The 22,183-nt window shown below is 33.8% G+C and overlaps 1 protein-coding gene across 1 annotated transcript in view; it reads right to left on the reverse strand.

Moving 5' to 3' along the window:
* Window positions 1–628: 628 nt before the first annotated feature.
* Window positions 629–22,183, reverse strand: part of OPN3 (opsin 3) — a 55,332-nt gene continuing 33,777 nt past the window's right edge. The window contains exons 2-4 of the mRNA XM_074262510.1: window positions 9,996–10,315; window positions 5,621–5,872; window positions 629–2,572 (exon numbers count right to left, since the gene is read on the reverse strand). Of these exons, the coding sequence (XP_074118611.1) occupies window positions 2,309–2,572; window positions 5,621–5,872; window positions 9,996–10,315 (836 nt within the window). The 3' untranslated portion in view covers window positions 629–2,308. The remainder of the gene's footprint in view (window positions 2,573–5,620; window positions 5,873–9,995; window positions 10,316–22,183) is intronic.

Consider the following 22,183-nt stretch of genomic DNA (forward strand, 5'->3'; position numbering starts at 1 on the left):
CTTACATTACTCCATTAACTGGCTCACATTGTGAATAAGAAGATGAAAAATTAATATTATGTTGTGCTAGTACTATAATTTTAAAAAGGTCATTGGTATGTCCTACATGAAATCATCTGAGGGATAAATTCACATTTTGCTCAATAGAGCTTTCTGATACCTTCATAAGTTTCTCTAAGGGTAGGGTTCAGATATGAAGAGAAGCAACCTGATTTAGTGGAAAGAACATTGGGATGAGAATGAAAATGAAAATGAAAATAGGTAGACTTGAATTCTAGTCTAACTTTTTTTCTGCTGTTTCTAGTTTCCTCTTATACATATGAGGGAGTTGGAGTAGGTAATGTCTGAGACAACTTCTAGCATATCATTCTGAGTTTCAAATAACCACATAGAACTCTAAGAATGTAAAGTTTGAAAATGCTCTTTTTCTCAATTTTAGACCATGTGTTCCTGAAAATATTTTATGCATTATTTATAATATTGTACCAATACTATTTTGTGAGAAAAAAATTATATAAGTTAATAGGACTTTTTTAGTTCCAGAAAGGCCATGACATGGCTTAGCAAATAATTTTATTTAAACATTTTATACACCTCAATTCTATACAAAAAATAGAAAAATGTGAAATATTTTGAAACGTAAGCAGAGATGCTTTATTAGAAACATGAAACAATGATTTATTTCATTTTAGACCTTCAGTGACAATTTTGCCAACTTGACTTTTTAGCTTTACGATGTGATTGGGCTAATCCATTAGCGTGACTTTCAAAAGCACTTTTAGTGAAAACTTTTTTCTTTGGTTCTTCTCTCCTTAGTATACCAAGATCTCAACTCTGAAATTCATGAAACATACAAAATGCTACTCCAGCAAGTTAAACAATTATCCCAGTAATAAAAATTAAACAATAAAAATGAAATAATAACAGCAAGAACAAATATTGTTTCTTCTAGATCTAGAGAAGAAGCTGGACATAGTAGAAAAACCAGTGATCTTTTACTCATAAGACTAGGGTTTAAATTCTGACTTTATTATTTATTACTGTGACCTTGGGGAGAAAATCTTAACTTCTTTAAACATATATTAAATGAGAGGATCTGAGTAAATGAACTCTAAGATTTTATTCTAGCTCTAATATTCTATAATTCTGTATGACACTGTGGAAGCCATGTTAAATTAATGATTTCAAAACAATCTTTTTTTGGTTGTACACTTATCTAGAAAGAATAGCTTCTTCTCCAAATCCTGATCACTGTCTAATCCACCATAGGTGTTTTACTAATACTATTCTTTTCTATGTGTGTTCACTTAGCACGATATGTTTGGCAGATATATATGGAAAACTATCAAAATGATTAACAATCTCACATCATGTTTTTTAATGCATGTAGGAATGATTCTACCCTAGTAAATGCCATCTTCACCAGATAGATTTTCTGATAATGCAGAATTATACATTTTAGGTTCCAGAAAAGTATTTATTAATATCATCTTAGAGTATAAGATTAATGTTTTTTTTCCCAAAATGATGTCTTCTTTCCTCTAGCACTCTAGACGAAAAATAGAGCAACTCCATTCTAGAGTTGTGCTCAGCAGCATATCTATATTAACCTATATTTGGTTATCACTGGTACACGTAACATTAAAGCCTTCTGACAACATCAAGTTTCCATTTATTGCAAACTTGGGAGATACTTATAATTTTCATTTTAGAGCTGGCTAGTCATGATATCACATTTATAAAGAAGAGAGCTAGACATAGTAATTAGCATAAAAGAGCACTCTGTAGCTACAATTGGTGACAGTTTTCCTACCCATTTTATGCATACATGTAAGATGCAGATATTTTGAAAGACAAATTCAAAACAGAGGGAGAAAGCATCACAAGCACTAGAAAGTTACAGCATTCAGAAACATTTGGAATGAAAATATTCATCATATTTGGAAATTGATGACTCCTGACTCTCTACCAAGTTGTATGGCCTTACAGCGTAATCTCCCTGGGTCTCAGTTTTATCACCTGTAAAATAAGGAGATTGGACAAGATGGACTTTAAGACCCTTTCCAGCTCAAAATAATTCTCTTATGTTCTCATGTCATGAAGTCATATTTTAGTACATAGAGCACCCATTAACCAAAACCATTGCTCAAGTTACTTTTCTGAGGCTAGTGAACATAATTGGGCTTCACTGAGTTAACTCACAGTAGAACAAAAGTCTTCTGGGGAATTCCATCACAGTCTTCAAAATTAAAGATCAGAAGCTGTGTCTACTGAGCAAAATCCTGTCTTTTACTGTCTCTCTCCATCCCTAGAGAGGTCGAACTTGAATCACATTCACCTTTGTTCCACTGTTTTTGTCATTGTCATCAATCATCTGTGTCTCATCACTGGTGATGATAAAGATGATGGAGGAGGAGCTAAAAGTCACTTTCTTCTTTGGTCGGTCTCCAACTTTCTGGGACATCACTATAGGTCTGATCTGCTTTTCAGTCCTGATGACAGCTCTATCTTTCTTGGGCTGTTGGAATTTCAGTTTCCTGAAACACAGGAGCTGTAAAAGGCATCTTCGAAACTGCACAGAAAAAGAATTATGACAGCATAATGTCAAATTAAAGGTCTTCCCTCTCAATTGTCATTCAAGAAAATGATATCAAGATTATTCTGAAACTTGGGTGTTTCTTGAGGGAAGAGAAAATAAATTCCCTAAGTGTGAATATTTTTAGTTAGCCCTGTGTATTCCACCTAAAATAACTAACAACAGAACACATTTTGTTGAAACCATAATCATATATTCATTCTCAATAATAAGGGAAATAATCATAAGGGCCAAAAGGTGTGAGTGATGTATTCATCAGTTGTAAGCACTCTAAAAACAACTCTACAAATTTTCTGTTGATAAGTCCTTGGGATCATATTCATATTACAAAGGAAAATATATTTATGATGAGGAGGAGAATTTTGACCCATGATGGCTATGTGATCCTGAGCAAAGTCATTTTAACTTTTCAGTGCTCCAGAAAAATTTCAAAGATTACAAATGTTTGAGCTTCTGATATGCTTCAGTAGAGGGAATTTCCTATTGTGGAAATTCCCTACAACAATGAAATCATAAATTTAATTGCTATCTCAAACTAGTCTTAATACAGTAGATTTCTCTTTACCACTCATATTCTCTATGTGGTATTCCTCTCAAGGGAATGTTAGTTTATTGAGGTTGTCTTTGAATCCCCAGTGCCTTAGCAGAGTATCTTACAGATATTAAGTGTTTAATGAATGTTTGTGCAGTTGAGTTGAATAACTTTGTTTTTCCTACCTTTTTTTAATCCTACTTTTTATCGTAAGCAATTTGCTAGTTACTGAAATATGCTCAATAAAAATATGGTCTGAGGTAGATAAAAACATCCTCTTTTTCTACTTGTATTCTCATGTCTACTCTTACAGATAGAAAAATTAAATTGGAAAGAGGTTGAAGACTTTTCTTGGGTTTTGATTATCATTTGAATTCAAATGATAATAAAGGTCAGACTAATATTTTTTTTACTGAGGCAATTGGAATTAAGTGACTTGTCTAGGGCCACACAAATAGATAGTGTTAAGTGTCTGAGGCCAGATTTGGACTCAGGTCCTCCTGACTTCGGGCTGGTGCTCTATCCACTGTACCACTTAGTTGCTCCAATTCTCTTTTGTTTTAAGGCATAATATTTAAATTTTAGCATTGGATATCATCATATTTGATTTGATATACTTGTTTGAAAATAAATCTTCTTTTTTTTTTTTTTTGAAAATAAATCTTCTTTAAAGGAAGATTATTGGACAGCTTCAAATATGCTCAAAGAATATAAATAATCAGGTAATTCCAAACCACACGATTCTTATAATTAGACTCATTTATTTCATACTTTATAAAACAGGCTTATTTTATTGATTCTGATGGTATGTTCTCTTACATCTTCAAGGGTCATTGAACTATTGGGATAAAAATATATTGAGGCCACATATTTTTTTTTTCCTGAGGCTGGGATTAAGTGACTTGCCCAGGGTCACACATCCAGGAAGTGTTAAATGTCTGAGACCACATTTAAACTCAGGTCCTCCTGACTTCAGGGCTGGTGCTCTATCCACAATGCCATCTAGCTGCTCCAAGTCCACATAATTTTAAAATGAATAGTAATCTCAAGAGTTTATTTTGTGTCCAATCAGGAATCTCCTGTAGAGGGGATTTGTGCCTACATAGAAAACATTTTTCTTTACTTAGAGTTAAATACAATATGTTTTACTAGTTCTCAAATTCAAAACAGGAAATATTAACTCTATTTTTAAAAAGATGCAACAAATACTGCCTCAGAATTCCAGGCAAGTCTGCACTGAAGTATTAAGACTCTTCTACATGGGAATCTGCATTTTTTCATGTTTTGTGTAATCTCCTCAACTAAATTATTATGTTACTTCAGGTCAAAAACTATGTCTCTATATTTCTCATCATACCTAAAACAGTTGGAATGGAATAAAAATTTGATAAAAATTTATTAATGTATTAAAATATATGTATATATAAATGTATATATGTATATATGCATAAACACATATGTATACATATGCATATATATGTTTTTCCTTTTCTACATGATGTAGGGTAAGGGAGAGATATAAATAAAGAGAAGAAGAGACAGGTCAGCCAAGAAAAGAAGAAAAGGTGGGGAAAAGTCAGGACCAAGAACAGAGACAGAAAAGCAAGGGGAGAGAGAAAGATCAAAAGAAGAGAAAGAGGGAAGCTTAGTGGAATCAGAGGTTAGTGTATACAGTCAACATCTCTTCTGTCATGTCAGATGATGTGATTTTAACCACTAGGTTACCTAACCTTAGAAATTGTGGAAGATATTGGTTTAGGCTGCAATTGTCTTGTTTTAGAAATGCTATATCTCTGCTTTTGGATTATTTTGTCCTACTTTATATTTTATGGTCAAGATGCTGGCTCCAAAAGAATGATGGTAGCCCTCTTAGCTTACTTTACATTTTAATGAAGAGTTATAAGTAACAATAGTTGTGAAGTAAAATGTTTCACCTGATCCCTAACCCCAACTAACCTCTAAACCATTAAATGAGCACATCAATGACATCCTTGAGCTAATAAGTAATAATAGTGAAATTCTAACCTAACCACCCCCCAACAGCATCTGGTTTTCTCTTTCTTTTTCCTATGAAAATATATGATGTCCCCTTTTTTTTTCCCCACTAACTCCATTTCGAAACTTAGCCCACTGTCTATGGTTTTATAATAATAAAATCTTGGCCTCTTGATTTGGAGACGGTCTAAGCTCACAAAGTTGTTTAAGACACCTTGCAAAACTGATCCTGTTGTGTCTAACTTACTCTGATCCTTACAGATGGCAAACAAGCAATTTGGCTGACTGAGTTAACAATTCTAAAACAAACCTGTTGAGTCTATATCCAAAGTCAATAAAATTTAAAGTTTCACAGGGAATTTATACATCCCCCGAATTTATTTCAAAAATTTTTTCTTCTTCCATCTAATCCCTAATTTAGAGAATTATTCCCTAATGCTTCCCTGAATGGTCTCCAATATCTGATGAATAAAAATAATGTTTGTTGTAAATCATACCTTTCTGCTCATGAAGATGTAGATAATTGGATTGTATGCAATACTAGATTTGGCAAAGAGAGATGGTATGATAGCCACAGTTGGTGTGACCAGGCTGCCATAGCCATTTGCTACCAGGAAACAGATCACTGCATGAGGCATCCAACAGAACAGGAATGTTGCTATCATTAAAAAACACATTTTGGCCACTTTCTTTTCATATCTCAGGATTTTGATCACTTGGAGGGTTTGAAGCTCTTCAACACACCGAAGCTACAGAAAGGCAAAAAGAGGAAAAGTTGGAGAGAAAATGAAAGATAATTTAAAGAAAATAACAACTTTCATTGGAATAGCATTTACATCTTACAAAATCTCAGCACTTCCATTATCTGCTTTCATCCTGTTAACTAATTAGATGGATGGAGTACTGCACCTAGAATAAGGAAAGTCTGAGTTCAAATCCAATCGCAAATACTAAATTGGCTGTGTGATCCTGAGCAAATCACTTAATTTCCATCAAACACACTTTCTTCTGCTGTAAAATATGAATAATAATAGTTGTTGTGAGGAGCAAATGAAATAGTACTTTGCAGATCTTAAAATGCTGTCTAAATGTTTACTATTATTATAAGGCAGGTATTATGATCAGCATTTTACAAATGAATGAAGTAAGTTTCAGAGAAATTAATGCCCAGTTTCCTCATCTGTAAAACAAGGGGGTTGGACTTGGTGATGTTTCAAATCTATTCCAGTTCTAATTCTATGATTCTATAAATTATCATTTTCTATAGAAAATAGTCTCAAAGCATGAATTTAAGATAAAGTGATAACTCTGTGTGTGTATAAAGATATAGATATAAAGATATCCTTTCCAGTGTCTAGGTTAAAAAGCTTCTGAAATACTGTCTCTGCCTAATGATCAATGATCATTTCAAAGAAATTCAATTTAGGGGTAAACCATTGAACTCCAACATGAGCAAGAACAAGCAAGAGTGAGATTATAAACCAAATCCAAAAAATATTTGGTTTGAAGGAAAGCAGGGACTCTAAAGGCAGAGATTAGGGGAAGATCTAATCTTGGAATAAGAGATCAGTCTGTATAGAGTTCCAAAGGAGGAAGATGAAGCCTGAGGAAAAGCAAATGTTAGTTTGCCTGAATTGGAATACATTAAAGTAGAGGTGTCATGCACATAGCCTATAGGCAGCAAACCAACTTAACATGTATTTGGGAAATATTTAACAAAACAAATAAAAATACAACCAAACAAAGGTAACATTATATTTTAAAACTAAGTCAATCTGTGAAGATCCTTATGTACAAATTAATGATCCTCCACTTCTAGGTGAGTTTCACAATAGTATACCAAAGGGAGTAATGAGTAATCTGCCTAGAATAGTTGGTTCTCTTCCCCACTCTGCTACTTATTAGCTATGTGAGCTTGGACAAATCATTTAATTTTTGTAACTCTCAGTTTCTTCTACTACTAAATAGGGAAGGTCTCTGCCTTGCCTAACTCATTAGGCTATTTTGATTTTCAAATAAAAAACATATTTACTGATTATACATATATTGCCTTTATCATATTCTTATTGTTTTAGGTAGGGGAAAGATGAGGAAAGAAAAGGAGAAAATGTGGAATTCAATTTTTTTTAACAAAAGAATGTTAAAATTTGCCTTTACCTGTAATTAGGGGGGAAAACTATTTAAACAAAAAAGAAAAGACATAAAATAGGAATAAAGAATTTTCTGTTTATAAAAAAAAACAAACAAATAAATACAATTATAATACAACTTAAAATATGTTTGTAAGTTTGGAAATTGCCAAGTGCTACACAAATATGTAGTACCATATGATATTTAGGTCTTCTTTATTTGTAAGATTATCACCAAATTGGGCAAAGAAGTTATGAGGAATGAAAATGAAAAAATTAGAGCCCTGCTTTTCAACTCTTAACTATTTAGGGAGATACTGTCTTCATTTCTAAGAATCTATATTGTAATTAATATTGAACATTATTTTATAAGAATAGAAGTCATTCTCCAAATGATAAATGGTCAAACCACATGAACAATTTTCAAATGATGAAATTAAAATCATCCATAGTCATATAAAAATATGCTTTAAATCACTATTGATTAGAGAAATGTAAATTAAAACAACTCCAAACCACCTCACACTTCTCATCTTGGCTAAGATGACAGGAAAAGATAATGATAAATATGGGAGGGGATGTGGGAAAACTGGGACAGTAATGCATTGTTGGTAGAATTGTGAAATGATCTAACCATTCTGGAGAACAATTTAGAACTATGACCAAAGGGTTATCAAACTGTGCATATCCTTTGACCCAATAGTGCCACCACTGGATCTGTGTCCCAGGGAAACCAGAAAGGTAGGGAAAAGATCATATGTGCAAAAAAGTTTGTAGCAGCTCCTTTTGTGGTAACAAGGAATTGGAAAATGAGCAGCTGTCCATCAATTGGGGAATGGCTGAATAAGTTGTGGTATATGGAGGCAATAGAATATTACTGTTCTATAAAAAAATGAAGAACAAGCTGATTTTAGAAAGGCCAGGAAAGATTTACATGAACTGATGCTGAGTGAAACAAGCAGAACCAGGAATATATTGTAAATAATAGCAAGAAGATTGTGTGATGATCAACTATGAAACACTTGATTCTTTTCAGTGTTTCAGGGATCCAAAGCAATCCCAATAAACTTTAGATAGAAAACTCTATCTGCATCCAGAAAGAGAATTATATAGATTAAATGTAAATCAATTCATGCTATGTTCACTTTTTTTTTTCTTCCTCTCTTCTGTAAAGGGCTGAAACTCTGAAGAGGTGCACTGGAATCAGACAACTGAGCACTTAAGGCTAATTACCTATTGGACAACAACTCTATTAGCATGTTTGGAATTTCTCTTCTCATAGTTAATGCTAGCTCAATGCTTAGGGTTAGGAAAATTGTAGGGAAGGATTAGGGGGTGGAGTGAGAAAGGTGAGAGAACTTCACTTGGGCCTCAGGAGGAGAAGGAGAACAGTGTGGAGATTCATAGAGATTCTGAACTCTAGAGTCAAGGAAGTATCCTTGGCAAAACTCCTGGCAGTTTTGTCTGTCTCCTTCACTTCTCCCCCTAGAGGCCAAGGACGTTTTGCTTATCCTGACTCTGGCTGATTCTGAGGCCCTCAGGGAGCTAGCCCGAACTTCACACTCTTCCGTGGTTTTTCTGTTTTGTTCTGATTTTTCTCTCCCAACATGATTCATTTTAAAATGTGTATTTCTTTAACATATTTAACATGTATTGGTCAATCTGCCATCTGGGGGGAGAGATGGGGGGAAGGAAGGGGAAAGTTGGAACAAAAGGTTTTGCAATTGTCAATGCTGAAAAATTACCCATGCATATATCTTGTAAATAAAAAGCTATAATAAAAATGTGTACTCAAAAAGTTAATATATGTGTATAGTCAGAAAAAATAAAACAATTAATAAAGGGAAAAATTGTACATTATAACTCTGCTTTCAAAACAGAGCTCTAATTTAGTCTTTTCCATATGGCAAATCTAATAAGGAATCTGAATACATTTAAGATTTCTCATTTCTCAAGGCATAAAATATCTAGTAGGATAGTTAATATAATCTAGCCACATTGACTTGGTTGGTCCTTCCTTATTCATCTAAAATTCCTGTTTAGATATAATCATTGCTATTTACACGACCTTGTAAAGGAGAGCTTTCCAATCCTGTCAGCAGGATTCGTGACCCTGGAATTATATATACATTTTTGGAAGGTCATCTTTAATAGTGTATAGGTTGATGCTTCTCAAGCATTTTTATTTAAAGAAGATACAAATAAAAAGCCACTTAATTAGGATTTGTTAAATCAAGAAAATGTAAAATTTTAAATTATGCTTAGTATCATTAAAGATTTATTAGAACCTTTCTCTTTCTGTCTCACTGTTTCTTTCTTTGTATCTCCGAATCTGTCTCTTTCTCTCTGTCTCTTTGTCTCTGCCTCTGTCACTCACACACTCTCTCTCTTTCTATTTCTTTTTCTGTCTCTTTCTGTTTTTCTCTGTCTCTATCTCTGTCTAGCTCTGTCTCTGTTACTCTCTGTCTATCTGTTTCTCTCTCTCTCTCTCTCTCTCTCTCTCTCTCTCTCTCTCTCTCTCTCTCTCTGATTCTCTCTTTCTGTCTCTCTGTCTCATATCCTAGGCCATAACATCTTGAAAAATCCAATAGTATGTGACTTTAAAGTTCTTTATAGTAAAAAATTCCTCTAGATTCCCCATACAATAAGATTTTGTAACTAGTAATTATGTATCATTACAATGGATATTGTTTCACACAAAATTTGACAATGATGGATTTGGGAGTTTAGAGATTTAACTCACCATTCGGATGGCATATAGAATGTGGCCATAGCAATAGGCCATGACACCCACAGGCAACACCAAACAGCCAAGAAATAAGAAAAGCACAAAGGAAGAATCATTGGGGTCTTTGGATTTCCAGTCCACAGAGCAGCCTAGTCCATGTATTTCCAGAGTGTATCTGTTCCAGCCTAGAAGAGGAGCTCCAGTCCATACCAATGAGTAAAGCCAGATGTAGGTTATAGCTCTCCAGGCCCAGGAGAAATTAATCACTTTGGCATGGACAATTCGATTGTAGCGCTCGTAAGCAAGGACAGTGAGGGTCATGATGGAAACAATTCCTGAAAAAAAAAAAAAAAAAAAAAAGGAGTATATGAGAGAGCACAAAGAGACTCAGGTAATTGATGGAAATAACAATCTTCTTCATAAATGAAATCTTTAGAGTGTACAAAATTAGCTATATAGTAATCAACATTTGACTTTCCTATGTTTGAAGTAACTTAGGATCCACAGAAATCTCTGCTCAGACACAGAAAAGCTAGCAATAACAGTAACTATCAGGTGCAATCCAACATGAAGAGAACAAGAAACAATTTTTCAATTTATTGCCAGCTGGAAATCCTGGGATAAAAATAATAAAAGGAGACATCATTTACTAATATCACTTATTTTTGTGCCCCCCTTTGACTAAATCTGAACTTAGACAATGGAGAGAGTTTCCTTGGATCACATTGACTATTAGAAAATATCGGGGGAAAGCTTGGGAAAATATTTCTTAATATAAACTCCACTAATTGGATTCAAGAAAAGTGTTATCAAGATTATGATTGGCATGTTAAATTGACTTAATAGGGAGAAATCTTACTGAAAGACTTTAGTACTTATAATAATTATGTAGATATATATAGGATAATTGTGGGAATGATGCAGCAGGACTCACAGGAAAGATAGTCCCAAGACTTGTCTGAGATTTATCCTACCCAAGCTCTCATTTAACTAGAAGCCTTATTTATGTCAGCTCAAGAGGAATATACATTATGATATATATTTATACATATTTATTTATACATGTGGTATATATTTATACATATTTTACTATTTATAGGAAACTTTTATTTGCTAGAGGATGTGATTATAGTACATCTCTCTTTTCTGTGGAAAATTTAAACAGGATACTCCTCCCCTGTGCTTCAGCTATCACCAAAAGATGGACTAGGGGCAAGTATTCCACAGTTTTAAGGCTTCTAGAAGCCTCAGCACGCCAGAGTTCTGGATGAAGGGCAGAGATTGGATCAGAAACACCTGCTTCCTTCTTTTTTCCTTCCTCCCTAAAGGCAAGTAAAATAGAATATTTTACCTCTTCCTTTTCCCATTGCCCAATTCAAAAAGAAATTACTAAACTGACGACCTTTAGGACCTAGCCTTTTAGGCTATTTCTGGAGTTTGAAATCTCCTTGGAAATGATCTCCTGACAGAAGCTCAAAATTCTGCAGTACATTAATTCTGTAGTTACAACTGGCTATTGCAATAGTGAGGGAGGTTAAAAGATGGGGTAAGAAGGGTCATTTCCACAAAAAAAAAAAAAAAAAAGACAGGCTTCAAGTAATCTAAATTTAAAGGGAGAAGAGATTGGTTTCAGGAAGATAACTCCTCACTGTGCATATAATATGAGCTTTTAAACTATTTTTGAATGAATGAATCAATAGGGGCATCAGTCCTCCTTCATGAAATGTGACAACCCTGTGAACAAAGAGATAACTATCCCTACCACTTGCTAATCAACTGCTACCTTCAAGGAAGACTGGCACTCGAGCTGAAGCATCAAAGCTCGCTGAATGAGAGATAAGAGGTAGCATGAATCAGGAGAGCAAAACCACCACCACTACCTTGGCTACTATTTCTCTTCATGGAGAAGCTCAGGACCCTGACCCAACAGCCTTGGAAATAGAGCTCCTACCCTACCCCTGCATTTGTCCACAGGATCTACTTCCAGCCTGGCCCTCCCAGTCATCATTGAAAGAAAAAATATTATGGAAAAAGGGTCTATTTTTTTCATAACCTCCATCAACAATTACTAGCCAGTTGCCACCATCAGTACCCAAATATGCAGATCATACATCTTTTATGACTTAGTAAATAAGTACTAGATATATTTCTGAGGCAAACATTTATCCAGGATCCTACAGCTAATAAATTTCAGGAATGGAATTTTAATCCATAGTGACCTCCTTACTGAGTGTGGCTGGATATTCAATGGCATAATTATAATAAAATTTGTTGGATCATAGTCTGTATTTCATTAATTTCAGTTCATTTACATTCATCAGCATTAAGTTTTCCATCCAAATACAAAAATTAGTGTCAGTGAGCACACTATATATATTAGCATTTACTTTTCATATGTTAGAAGCTAAGGAAAGGAGCTCTTAAGATTAGAGCAAAGAGAGGAAATGTAGTTTCAGTTTTATTGTTTTACTCTGTTTTTTTTTTTCTCTTTTTAGTTAACAAAGAGTATTTTGGACAGCAGAGATATCAAAACACAATCAAAATTGAAAATGCTGAATTATAGCTAATTTCCATGAATTTATTAAGATGAGTCTATTTCCCATTCTTTATGCCATGACACATAAACTCTTTTAAACAGACCTCATTTTGTCATACTCACATAGATGAATTTGATCTGTATCCACTATAGCCAAAATACATGTCACCCCCGCTAAATTATTCTCTACATCTATATAATCTGAGAAGTTTACTTTTAGTGTATAATATAGTATACGTGACACCTTTTAGTTAATTTCTTCTTTCTTTCCTTCTTTCCTTCCTTACTTCTTTCTTTCTTCCCTCCTTCCTTCCTCCCAACATCCCTCCTTTCCTCTTTCCTCCCTCCCTCCCTCCCTCCTTTCCTCCCACCCTTCTTTCCTTCCTTCCTTGCTTCATTCCGTCCTATCTTCATTCCTTCCTTTCTTCCTTCCTTCCCCCTTCCCTGAGGAAATGGTCTTTGCCTTCAAAGACTGCTCACACTTAGGAAGATAAGGCTAATACAAATGAAACAATTAACAAATAATATGTGACTGCCACTACTTCACTGTAGGATAAGATGCTTTATGAGCAATCATACACTTTGAAAGACATTTTGTGGAGGACAAAGGACCTATGCTGAACCTAGGAGGATGTCTAGGATTTTGATAGGCAGAAAAAGCAAAAGCTAAAGGGCAGAGCTTGAAACCTAGGGTTAGCCTGTAGCTTTGTACATTGCCACTGGCTCTGGAAAGAAGTAATATTCTTAATCTCTACAAATGAAGACAATTGAAGGATTCTCCAAAATTGGACATATTATAAGAGATAATAGTTACACAGTAAATGTTTAATTTGGAGATTAGTCATATGGAAAAAGGAATAGACCAAAGAATAACTTGTAAGATCTATTGAAGGAATTCTTGTTTGGGTTAAACACAAAATTTGAGAATTGGAAAGAATCACAAAGTCCATTCAATCCAACACCTAGGAAAGAATCGCTAATATAACACATCCAAAAAAAGATCATCCAACCTCTGTTTAAAGACTTCTGGGACTAGTGACACATCACCTCTTAAGCATTCCATTCCACTTTTGACTTTTTTTATCACTAATTTTAGGAAGTTTTTTTCTTACATTAAGCCTAAATAACTTCTATTTATTGCCAATGACTGTCCTCTAGGGCTAAACAAAACAAATTAAATCTCTCTTTCATGACAGTCTTTCAAAATATTTGAATATAAGGTACTATGTGCCCCATTTTACCATCTCCACCTTTTTTGTCCAGGTTAAATATCCTCAATTTCATAAAGTCATCTTTGCAGGATATGGATCACTAGCTACAGAGTTAAAGAATGTTTATTCAAAGACTTGCTAGCCATACACACCCCATGCAAGTTATTAAAGCTTTCTAAGTTTCAATTTCCTTATTTCCAAAATGGTCCCTTCAAGTCCTAAATCTATGGTCCTTTCATTTTGGTTGCCTTCCTCTGGACAATTCTACTGATGACATTGTGTGAACAAATAAATATTTTACAATCCTGGGACTGTTAGGTATTTGCTAATTTATAAAGTTATAAAGATACATAAATTATCACCCTGAATTCAAAGTTAAGAACTCTGCAATTCTCACTTTTACTGTGAAATACTTAGGACTGAAAATTAAGATTATTCTGGTCTAGTAAATTCTAACCCATTTATAGTACAATATAGGAAAAAATCAGAAATATACACTTCAGTCAACTTAATTAGAATCACACACATTTTACAGGTTGCACAAAGGATGATCATAAGAATTATCTTATATATTTTTCACTGGGCATTTTCTTTGGAAAAATCATGAATGCAAATGAATACCTTTACATGATTACATAGGAATTGCATGTATCCTTGATGCAACTTGCTGATAATTGTGGCCAAAGTAAATTAATTAATCATTATGTTTATCCTTTTGGAATGGGTGAATCACAGATTTGGAACTTGATGGGACTTCAGATCTAGGCTAATCCCCTTATTCAGGTGAAGATATTGAGGTTCAGGAAAATTATTTTATTGGCTCCAAATCACACTTATATGTATCAGAAACAAATTTGAATCCAGATCTTCTGACAAAAGAATCAATGTCTTTCCATCGTATCATTCATACCAAGGGAATCAAGGGGTATTTTGTGAGAGGAAGCATAATGTAGTGAAAAGATCCCTATGCTTGGGAGTTGGAAACTTAGGTTCAACATTTTATCATTTGTTCCATATTTGAATATTTTGGGTTTCTGTGCCTCAGTTTCTACAATACTAAATGGTATTGCCCAGATCACACAGCTAATTAGTATCCAAGGCTGGATCTGAACTCATGTTTTTTTTTCTGAGCCCAGTCCTAGCAGTTAACGTACTAGTTTACTTAGCTATCTGGAAAATAAGGATAATTATAGTATTTCATAGCACTGTTGTAAAGATTAAATGAAATAATGTGCTTTACAAACAGAACTTAGAGCATTATATAAAAGCAAATAATAATAATAACGGTGTGGGAACAGAATTGTATGTGTTAGAATATGAGGTGCTAGGAACAGTAAACGAAGAAAAAAATTGGTAGTTAGTAGGGTTTTAGATATTCATAATAAGGCATCCAAAACTAAACTAGACTATTTTGCCCTTTTCTCCAGGAATTGTCATTTCCCTTCTTTTCCACTAGATGGCAATGTTGAATAATTTATCTTCAATAAGCTGACGCCAGGAGCTCAGTAGCAACAGTCCCCAAATAATTTGACTAAAGAACTTTTATAGATTTAAAATACACTGATGAAACTGAAAAATATTGGCCTGGTTGAGGGTTGTTGAGGAGAGATTGGAATATGCAACAATCAGAGAGACAAAAGAGAGGGTTTATGGAGTAAAGGTAAATTAAGTCTTTTTTTTTTTAATACTAAAAATAACATGTAATAAATAATTTCATTATATAGAAAATTTCATATTTAGTATTCTGAAGATAAAGATGCCACTTATGCTTTTTCATGAAACCCCAAATTATATTATGTAGAATACCAGGATTTTGTAGAACACATAGCTTGAACTAGAGTTTGTGGGGCAGATTTCTAATCCTGGAATGATCAGGATACTGGAAAACATAAAAAGGGATTGTCCAGGAAGTAATAGAAACAATTCATTTTAACCTCCTGAGTTTGTGTGGATTATTACCATTGGAAAGGCAGTAGGAAGTTAAATCAGGGAGCCCACTTGACACCTAGGCTTCCCACTAATGTCAGGAAACAGCAAGTGATGGCCTCTGGAAAAAGCCACATGGCTCAATACTTTTGCCTTTAGCAAATTCTTACACATTTGAATAAAGGAACTAAATATTAAACTCCCCCTGTAGTAGTGCCATCAAAGCAGTGGCCTATTAATTTTTATATAAATTTTATATAAATTCAAAATCTAACCAGCAGTAAGAACTCTGATTTTAATTAAATGAATTTTATAATTTGTTTTATCTCTGAATGCGTTATTTTGGGTTCTTGTGCCTCAGTTTCTGAAATGCTAACTGGCATGCTATAATGATGACTAATATAGAACTAAAACATACTTCCTTAGGCTGGAGAAACTCTTAAATAATTGAAAAAAGTCTTCACATTATATTTCATATATGTTATGAATGTTAAGAAACACAGCTCTTAGAATCAGAAGATCATTGTACATAGCAACAAGAAGATTATACGATGATAAATTCTGATGGACATGGCTCTTTCCAACAATGAGATGATTCAGATAAGTTCCAATAATCTTGTGATGAAGAGAACCATCTACACTCAAAAAAGAGGATTGTGGGAATTGAGTGGGGACCATAACATAGCATTTTCACTCTTTCTGTTGTTATTTGATTGCATTTTATTTTCTTTCTCAGTTTTTTTTATTCTTGATCCTATTTTTCTTGTGCAGCAAGATAACTGTATAAATAAGTATACATATATTGGACAACACATATTTTAACATGTTTAACATGTATCAGATTATATGCCATCTAAAAGAGGGGATGAGGGGAAGGAGGGAACAATTTGGAACACAAGGTTTTGCAAGAGTCAATGTTGAAAAATTACCCTGCTTTAATTTAACTGCTTTAATAAAAAAAGAAAGAAATACAGCTCTTAGGTATAAACTATCACTGGAATGAGGCTAACTAAATGTTACCTTAGCAGTTCAGGTGAAGTCCAATCAGTACCCAGTATGATAGGGCTATTATCTATTAGGAAGGAAGTTTAGCATAATAGATGGAGGGGTGACTTTGGAATTATAAAATCTTGTTTCAAAGTATTTTTTTTTTCAGACAAATATTAGCTATGTGGACCCAAGTAAATTGTCTAATCTACTTATCTCAGCCTCAGTTTACTAATCTATAGTACACACATATACTTCACAAAGCTACTGTGAGATCAGATAAAAATATATGTACAACTTTTTCTAAGCTTCTAATTGCAATATAAATGTTAGCTATTATTATTATCTCCTTCAGCCCAAAGTCATATCAGATCCTTTAACATCCTTTCCATTTTTGTTATTCTGTTTTTGGCTCTTAGTAATCAGTTGGTTAGTAATTCAGCTATCATTTATTAAGTGCCTATTATGTGGTAGGCATTGTACTAAGCACTAGGGGATACAAAGAAAAGCAAAAGGCAGTCTCTGTTTTCATGGAGTTAATTGTCTAAAAGGGGAGGCAACATGCAAATAACTAGTCTTAAATAAGATATCTACAGGGTAATTTGGAGATAACTCAAGAAAAGTAATAAAAATTAAAGAGGACTGGAAAAGCCTCCTTGTATAAATTGGGACTTTAACTAAAAATTGAGGAACTCCATGAAAGCTAGGAGATTAAGATGCAGAAAGGACCTTGGGAAAAAAGAATGGGAAAAGAAAGAAGAACTGAGACTGAAAGAAGGGGGGGAAACTGTATAGATCATTTGGAAGAATTTTGATTAGAGCAATAGAACAGAGGTTGAATTTGAGAGGAAAAAAATTGGGAGAAATTCTCAGACCTGTGGAGGAGGAAGGAATATATGACCAAAGAATAACTAGAGATCATTATTGAACCCAAAATAGAAACTTTTGATTATATAAAATTGAAAAAATTTTGTACAAACAAAACTAATGCAGACAAAATGAGAAGGGAAGCAATAAACTGGGAAAACATTTTTACAATAAAAGGTTCTCTAAATTCCTCATTTCCAAAATATATAGATAATTGACTCTAATTTATAAGAAATCAAGCCATTCTCCAATTGATAAATGGTCAAAGGATATGAACAGACAGTTCTCAGATGAAGAAATTGAAATTATTTCTAGCCATATGAAAAGATGCTCCAAGTCATTATTAATCAGATAAATATAAATTAAGACAACTCTGAGATACCACTACACACCTGTCAGATTGGTTACAATGACAGGGAAAGATAATGGTGAATGTTGGAGGCAATGTGGGAAAACTGGGACACTGATAACATTGTTGGTGGAATTGTGAATACATCCAGCCATTCTGGAGAGTGATTTGGAACTATGCTGAAAAAGTTATCCAACTGTGCATACCCTTTGATCCAGCAGTGTTACTACTGGGCTTATATCCCAAAGAGATGTTAAAGAAGGGAAGGGGATCTGTATGTGCAAGAATGTTTGTGGCAGCCTTCTTTGTAGTGGCCAGAAACTGGAAACTGAGTGGATGCCCATCAATTGGAGAATGGCTGAATAAATTGTGGTATATGAATGTTATGGAATATTACTGTTCTTTAAGAAATTACCAGCAAGATGATTTCAGAAAGGCCTGGAGAGACTTACATGAAGGGATGCTGAGTGAAATGAACCAGGAGGTCATTTATATACTTCAACAACAATACTATATGATGATCAATTCTGATGGACGTGGCCCTCTCCAACAATGAGATGAACCAAATCAGTTCTAATAGAGCAGTAATGAACTGAACCAGCTACACCCAGAGAAAGAACTCTGGGAGATGACTACAAACCACTACGTAGAATTCCCAGTCCCTCTATTTTTGTCCACCTGCATTTTTGATTTCCTTCACAGATTAATTGTACACTATTTCAAAGTTCTGATTCTTTTTGTACAGCAAAATAACTATGTGGATATGTATACATATATTGTATTTAACATATACTTTAATATATTTAACATGTATTGGTCTACCTGCTATTTGGGGGAGAGGGTGGGGAGGAGGGGAAAAATTGGAGCAAAAGGTTTTGCAATTATCAATGCTGAAAAATTACCCATGCATATATCTTGTAAATAAAAAGATATAATAAAAATTTTTAATTGGGAGAAATTGAGGAAATTTTTAATGAGAACAATCTCTAATTCTGCTTCTTGATTGAAAGAATGGCAGAATCCAAAACATAAGAGTTTTAAGGGGGATTCAGGAATAAAATCTGAAGAAGAAGATTTAAGAAGAGGAGAAAATAGATGGCAAGACAAGTATACTCAATATAAGTGAGAAAAGGTATGTTGAACAGTTGGAGGGTTATAACCATGTTGATTGTACAAATTGCTGAGTGGGGCAAATTGATAAAATGCATAGGAAACTGGTGCAAAGTGAGGGTATGGTTTTGGTGTTGTTGAGAATAAGAAAAGCAGACTGAGTGTCTATGTCAAATTATTAAGATATGTTTAAAAAAACTGTAAAGTATATAACAAGGTATGTGGGGATGAGGAGAGTAGGGGAAATAGTACACTGACTTGAATCAAGTGTTCAATGCTTATATTTCTGCCACAGTGGAGTGATTATCATCTATTTTATGAATGAGGCTGATCTTCTTCCTAGATCAAGGGACTCAAAAAATGCTTCATCTACTTCAAGTTGTTGGGGACAATGAAGGACTCCTAAAGGAAACAGAAATGATGATTCAGTATGGTAAAGAGGGAATCTGAGGTAGAATAGGAGAAATATGACCCCTGTCAGGTTGTTAGAAGAAAGGAAAGGAAAAGGTCATCTGTATATTTAGAACTTTAAAGACAAAAAAACAAAAAGCAAAAACACATTTGAAGGCCTTCCTCAAGGTGATAGAGACAGATGTTTGGAAGAGGCAGCTCTTCTTCCTCCAAAAATAAAAAGAATAAGAGTCATAGAAGCCATCAGTAAAGGTATGAAGAAGACTGACTCCAAGAATAATGGCATTTGGTGATTAGAACTCTGTTCAAAGGTATTGAAATAGCTATTGGTTGATGTGATAAAGACAATTGAGATATCTATTTTCCTGAGTTATATATTCAAGATATAATATAAATTCTCCTAAGATTTATCAAAACAGATGATTATTACTTACTTTTGGTGATTATGTGGGCACAAATGATACTACCAGAAAAGAGCTAAAAAGTATCTCAATGACTAGAAAGAAAGTCTTTGATAAAAAACTGAAGTCTTAGAAACAGAAGATGTTCCCCCCGCCCCAAAGGCAAGGAATACAGAAAAGAAAATTTTATTTGAGAAGAGATCAACTTGCTAAAAGAGTGGTTTATGAAAATGGAATTTAAAATTCAAGATCACCGCTTAAAATATAAGGATGACAGATTCCTTGCCAGAAATAGAGTGCACCTCACAAAGACAGCTAATAAAGTATTTCTCAAGTGTCGTTCAGATCTTATCAAAAGAACTTTACTGAATGATGAGGAAGGGGAACATTGCTTATGTATATCTCCATAAAGAGTAGCTAAAACTGAGAAAGAATAGCAGGTATGACATGCTCAATTTCTTAGGAGACAAACTCCAAGAAAAGAGTCAGTAATAATACACTTCATATTGAATATTTATACATAAATATCCAAAGTTTAAACAACTAGCAAGAGGGACTTGAGATCTTAATGTAAGGAGGGAAATTTTATCATAAAGCTATCACTAAATCTTCATGAGATTAAATCCACATCTTATTCAAAATAAAAGGGAGAGATAAAAGATAGATTAGGGTATTATTATTATTATTATTATTATTATATATTTAGAAGAAGGTATATTCACACACATCAAGAAATCAGAATAGGGAAACATGTTGCAGAAAATTTGGATTATTATCAAGGGAGAAAGAAATAAAAAACACCCTTCCCCACCTCCATTGAAACATAGACCACTCAGGATGCCCACAAGTTGGAGAACAACTGAATAAGTTATGGTAAATGAATATTATGGAATATTTTTATTCTATAAGAAATGACCAGCAGGAAGATTTCAGAGAGGCCTGGAGAGACTTACATGAACTGATGCTAAGTGAAATAAGCAGAATCAGGGGATCATTGTACACAGCAATAGCATTATTATTATCATAAGACAATTAATTCTGATAGACATGACTCTTTCCCACAATGAGATGGTTGAGGCCACACCCAATGATCTTGTGATAAAGAGAGCCATCTAACCCAGAGAGAGGACTATAGGAACTGAGTGCGAATCACAACATAACATTCTCATTCTCTTTATTATTGTTCGTTTGCATTTTTTCCTTACTCATTTTCTTTCCTTATAGATCTGATTTTTCTTGTGCAGCAAGATAATTGTATAAATGTTTACATATATTGGATTTAACATATATTTTTAACATGTATAACATAATGGATTGCTTCCTATTTAAGGGAAGGGGTAGGGGAAAGGAGGGGAAATTTTGGAACACAAGGCTATGCAATGACCAATGTTGAAAAATTATCCATCCATATGTTTTGAAAACAAAAAGCTTTAATAAAAAAAGAAATATAGACCACTCAGACAGAAAGAAGACATAGATGAAATATTTTGGAAGAATATCACGTTTGGCACAGGGATAGAATATAGTAGTAATAAAGACTGTAATTATCCAGACATCTACTGAAGCTCATTTTTCTAAAAGCAGATCAGCAAATAACTTTTTGATTTGCCTTAATGATAATTCTATCCTTCAAATCTGGAGGAATCAAGAAGAGGAAGTTTTAGTATAGTGCCTGGAATGTAGTAGACACTTAATAAATACTTATTGTCTTACTAATCCGAATCTGATGCTAAAAACAAGTAGGAAATACATTTTGGAAAAGAAGCGATGTGAACACGACAGAAAAATGACCTATTATTTTTTAGAATTTATGATACAGAAAAAGAGAAAATTTGGCATCATTTGACCCCCATTCTAGATTTAGAGAAAACAAATTCTAAAAAGTTCAAAAGAAAGACAGAGAATCCCACAGGGCAAAAGTCAGATCTGTACTGATGTTCGGGAATCAAAAAACAGTAGAAATGAAGGTAGACATCCAAAAAATATGAGAAAATGGAATTTATCTGAAATGGCTAAAGCAGATGCATAGAGAACTCACCAACCAACTTAAATTAAAAAAAAAAAGGAGAAAGGAAATACACAGAAGATGGAAACAAAGTCAGATTACAAAATTATGTCACAATCCTGGAATATTAGTATCAATATGATAATGTTTAATACAAGTAGAGATTGTTAAAGGAAACTAGAAACAATTTAAGAACTCTAGTGAATGAAAAGGGGATCAGAGAAAGTTTAGGATTTTTATTTAGTGTGGATGGGATTATGATAACTAAAAATGGAGAGCAAACAAAACAAAATTCTTACTTTGCTTCTGTTTTCTCTGCTAAAGAGAATGGTCTTGAGAGTGATATGGAACTATGCTCAAAAATTTATCAAATTGTGCATACCCTTTGATCCAGTAGTGT

The sequence above is a fragment of the Sminthopsis crassicaudata genome, chromosome 4, assembly GCF_048593235.1.
Source record: "Sminthopsis crassicaudata isolate SCR6 chromosome 4, ASM4859323v1, whole genome shotgun sequence".
Taxonomy (NCBI): domain Eukaryota; kingdom Metazoa; phylum Chordata; class Mammalia; order Dasyuromorphia; family Dasyuridae; genus Sminthopsis; species Sminthopsis crassicaudata.